Consider the following 5072-nt stretch of genomic DNA (forward strand, 5'->3'; position numbering starts at 1 on the left):
CCCACTCTTCTCACCAATTTACTTACTTTGCTTCATTAAAGCACATATGTTTTGTCTAGTTTGTTACTGAAGAGTGTAAAAAACACAAACAGATGTGTAGTTAAAAAAATAATCTCATGATGAAATATTTTCTTATAAAATCTTAATGATGAAATATTTTCTTATAAAATCTTAATCTAAGATGATATCTCTTATCTAGATATGGACTTGAGGTTTTTATACTCTGTTCAAAGAACAGAGTTAAAATTTTTGTTTCTTTTTATTTATGTTCTTATCTTTTACCTCTTTTGTACTAACATGGGTATGATACTAGTATGTGTACAAGACACCGTATTTAAAAAAATGAAGGTACAAGTATGTCAATAAAAAAAACATGAATTTGTTAAATAATTTAACCAAAATTATTAAATTGTTCAGTTCACAATACAAAATTATAATAAAATTTTAAAAAATCACAAATTGTGTTTGATTACAACAACAAATAAACTCAAATACACAAATAAGAATATATTAATATGTAAGGAAATCATCAATTTCACTCACAATAAAATAATTAGAAAGAACGAAGTACCCCACGAGTATGGTATGAGTACCGGTACCGAGTAAATATCTAGTATGGGTACTTTATCATTTTAGAAGTATCGATGCTTCATAGTTAAAGATTTTCAATTAAGGATAAATCGTTCGGGAGAATTCGAGTTTGAATCCTGACTGAAACAATTCTTCATTATACTTTACTTACTTTCCGAGCGATCTCTTGATTACTAGGGCTCATTCCCCTAGAACCAAAGGGTTAAACCAAATTATTTTTAGTTAGAGATTCTTAAAATTCTATTATGAATATTTTTATCAATAATATAAAGAACAAAATAATAAATTTTAATGTATTTGATCAAAATTTTAGGTCAAACACATCAATATTTTTTAGTCAATTTTAACTTTTATTTTGAGACGGAGAAATATGTCGTGTACAATGTAAATTAGTTTTTTAATTAGATTATTTACACCAACAGTTTTCAATAAACACTTAATTTAATCCGCCAAATTTCCAACAAAAAATACATTTAAAGATTTTATTTTTATTTACATACGTTGAATGAGTCTCGAAAGACAATGTGTAGAGTACATCCTATATAGTATGAATCTTAATTCTCATACATGTACCTTCTAAGTACCTAAGTGTTGATATTTGTACTCATTAACCGCGTTTGAATTAAAATAAATCACAAAATATTATATAATTTTAACATAGTTAAGTAAATGATCAATTCATGAAAATAATTAATTAAACTATATATTTAAATTATCAAAGACTAAATTGAATTATGCAAATATTTTTATAAATCATCCAAAACTATATCCTAAACTAAGAGTTGATTACTACACTAAATACAAATTTAATTGAATAAAAACAAATTAAAACTTGAGAAAACAATTAGCATCTTTTATAAAATTAATTGTTTACTTCATATATGACATAGTCATGAAATATTTTTATTCCATCCCAAAAAAACAATAAGAAATTTAACTAACCTTTATAGTGATTTTAGTTGTATATTTTGGATTAGATAAAATTCCTCTAAAGTGATTTAAATTACTTTAAACTTTAAATAATAAAATAAATAATATCAACTATTGAATAACACATCAAATATAAATATTATAAATATTTCATAATTATCATGATTTTATTATAATGTTTTTCTTACTTTACACTTAATGTATCCAAGAAGTGAAAGAACCAAGTACCTATAATACAAATTTCTACTAAGTTTAATTGTCGTGTTATGAGTAACTATTGTGATACCCTTCAAAATATTCAAGGACAAGATTAAATGTTGATTGCGTGAAAGCAACACAACTTCCTCAAATTGAGATCGCAAATAAATCTGGGTAAAATTCCCAATGAAGATCGATGATTTATACCATGAAAAAGCTTTCAATTTTTGTTGAAGTGATTTGAAGGAAATATGATATCACGTTTTCTGCGACTTGTCATCATCCATAGATGCCACACGGAAAGCCACAATAATCCTTTTCCATAATTTGCTCTAGTGGGTTGTTGAAGTGACGCACTAAGTTTGAGCACTTTTCTAGTTTTGTTCACACCATCATTTTGTTCCCTTTTCAATTTCAAATTACCCTAATTCATAATCAGATTGTTATGGTTGGTTGGTTTTCCCAATTCCAATCATAGCATCTATCAAACAAAATGTTCCGATAAATAGTCATTTTTGTCACAATATTCCTTATTAAAATTATAAAAAAAATATAAATATATCTTGTTTGTGATTTTGGTAAGGTGTTTTTTGTGTAAATTATTGATTGTTGTAAGTGTAAAGCAACCATACACTCACTTTAAATCCAATAATTTTTTACCCCAAAATGTTGTCATATAAATAATTCAACAAAATAGTAATAATTCAACAGAAAAATGCAACATCCCCACTAAGCAGTAACACAATTATCAGACATGACAACAATAAAGTAAAAAAAGGAAAGAAGTGTAGATAATAATTATTCTAGAAACTATATAATTTATATAGGATATGACAAATAACATTCTTCACCAACACCACACTACTCTACCAATATTTATTCAATTACTCTCAATCTCACATTACCTCAACCACATCACTTCCTATCTCAATCCTTTCTCAACATCACACACAAAACAAAATGATCCACCAAAATACAAAAGCCATGGTTCATTTCCTACTACTAGCTTCAATGATAGTGTGGAATGGAATGGCAGATTCATCAAAAGACAAAGATGAATGCACATCACAAATTACAGGGCTAGCATCATGTCTCCCTTATGTTGAAGGTGAAGGAAAAACACCAGCACCAGATTGTTGTGATGGTCTTAAGACACTGCTCAACACTAACAAAAAGTGTTTGTGTCTTATTATTAAGGATCGTAATGATCCAGATTTGGGTGGTATACAAATTAATGTGACTTTGGCTTTGGGTCTTCCTACAGTTTGTAATGCCCCTGCTAATATCTCAAAGTGTCCTGGTAAAGTTTTTATGTAATTGTACAATTTTTAATTTCAGTTACTAAATTGTTAGTTTGGGAAACACATTTCTTGTGGTTCCTGATCTAGACCTCAACCGTCCAAAGATCAATGGTTTTTTTTTTTTACTCATCAAGATCAATAGTTAAGATTACGTAAAATTGATTTAGAAAATATATAATTCAAATCATCTGATCTCAAATAAATATTTAATTAAAATTAATGGTTGAGATTATATAAAATGATTTAATTGTAGTTTTGATATCTTTATTATTACCAATTCACAAAATTTTTGAAAATGACAATTTTAGTCTCTCATATTTTTAAATAAAAAAACGACAATTTAACATACTTTTAGTGATATAATATATAACTGTATAATATATAATCGTTTAAATGAATTATTCATATATAATTAATTCAATTAAAAATATAAAAAATTTCTGAAGTTAAAATATAAACTTTTAAAATATTTTATTTAAATTTTTATAAATATTAATCATTCTACATCATGCTATTATATGTCACGTTATTTAAAATATTTCACGTCATTATTTTTTAATTACAAAATCAGAGGAAGAGTCCAATACTATTGACTTTTAAATAAGTGGACCAATTTCGTAAATCAATAAAAATATAGAAATTAAAATTATAATAAAATTATATAAAATTAATTTTAAGAATATATAATTAAATTCGTTTGATAACAAATAAATATCTGAGATTAATTATTGCGTTACTATTCCTGCACGGAATCCAAATCCTTTTAGTCTTTAGTTTGTTTTACACTTTTTCTTATAAATAATATTTTTTATAAAAAGTTGGGGAAGAGATTATTGTTATAAATGAGTGACACTAACAGTTATTTTAAAATGTCTTGTAAGCCATTTTATATCGGTAATATGAAATTGTAAAGTAAAATTCTTACCATTAAACTAGTAGTTATTGTACAAATAATTTATTTTACATAACATGAAGAGTTTATTCATTTATTTTTTTTATTTTTTTTAATGATATAAGAGCTGCTGCACATGGATCCCAAATCAGCAGAGGCTCAAGTTTTTTATGGCTCCAGCAATGTTGGTCCAGGGCCTGCACCTAGTCCTTCAGGTAATGATGACATTACTATGAAACTTTGCTTTTATTTTTAATTTTTATAATCTAATATGAAACTTGGGCTTATTATATTGTTGAATGTTTTGAATTATGGTCCCCATTCATAGAAGTTATAAATCACTATCTCGCCACTTGATATTAAGGAGAGTCTCATTTTCAGAAAAGAAAAGAAATAGAGAGAGAAATTTAAAATTTAAAAAGAAGATAGATGTGGAGTTATAATCGCTGAGATTTAAAATCCTTGTCCCAATTTGGTTATCTTTAAAATTATGAAAAATTAACAACAAATACAACTTTAAAACATTGTTACTAACTATTTTTTTTTTGTTTAATGTTAAAAGTCTGATTCGTGTGTATATTAATTATGTTGTGGCTGCAGATGGAGCAAGTCCTGAAGGCACAAGAAGTACAACACAGAAGAGTGATGCATTCAGCAAGAAGAAGGGATTGTTTGGGTTAGACGTTTTGGGTATTGGGCTTTTACTTTGGTGTTTATTTGGCTCTACTGTTGGAAACTTTTACATTTGGATACCAATGTGAATATTGATTACTTTTTTCAAAAAGTGTTTACTTTTCTTGGTATACATACATACCATTGAAGTTATCTTTTGTAAAAGTATCACTAGTATGGTGTAATTTTTTTTTTATGAATAATTATTAATTATTAAAAGGCGAGCAAATGGGAGCTAAAATATAAGGTTTATTTATTTTGTGAACATATTTTTTATATTTAATTTTTAAAATTTGTGTTTATTTTAATAGTTAATAAGAATTAAAAAAAGTTAAAAGTGAATAATTATTTATATTTTTAAAGACAATGAAATATTGAAAAATTATTTTTATTATTTTTTAAAATACATTTCTATTATTTATCATTTTATTTTCTCTCTATGATAATATTTCTCTTCAAGAATTTCTCATAAAACAAATATGAATCTT

At 25.7% G+C, this 5072-nt stretch overlaps 1 protein-coding gene across 1 annotated transcript; it reads left to right on the forward strand.

The window, feature by feature from the left end:
• The first annotated feature begins 2550 nt into the window (after positions 1-2550).
• On the forward strand, positions 2551-4849 carry LOC101505181 (non-specific lipid transfer protein GPI-anchored 14-like). Its single transcript, XM_004511078.4, has 3 exons — positions 2551-3019; positions 4038-4127; positions 4513-4849. The coding sequence occupies exons 1-3, from the start codon at positions 2680-2682 to the stop codon at positions 4671-4673; spliced, it is 591 nt and encodes a 196-aa protein (XP_004511135.1). The 5' UTR covers positions 2551-2679; the 3' UTR covers positions 4674-4849.
• Positions 4850-5072: the final 223 nt, after the last annotated feature.

The sequence above is a fragment of the Cicer arietinum genome, chromosome 7 (genome assembly GCF_000331145.2).
Source record: "Cicer arietinum cultivar CDC Frontier isolate Library 1 chromosome 7, Cicar.CDCFrontier_v2.0, whole genome shotgun sequence".
NCBI lineage: Eukaryota > Viridiplantae > Streptophyta > Magnoliopsida > Fabales > Fabaceae > Cicer > Cicer arietinum.

What these genes read in the sequence shown, in the direction of transcription:
- LOC101505181 (XM_004511078.4), top strand. Translation starts at nt 2,680, where the DNA reads ATGATCCACCAAAATACAAAAGCCATGGTTCATTTCCTACTACTAGCT. An exon ending in TAATATCTCAAAGTGTCCTG is followed by an intron (nt 3,020 to 4,037) that starts GTAAAGTTTTTA and finishes TAATGATATAAG; the next exon opens with AGCTGCTGCACATGGATCCC. An exon ending in GCCTGCACCTAGTCCTTCAG is followed by an intron (nt 4,128 to 4,512) that starts GTAATGATGACA and finishes TTGTGGCTGCAG; the next exon opens with ATGGAGCAAGTCCTGAAGGC.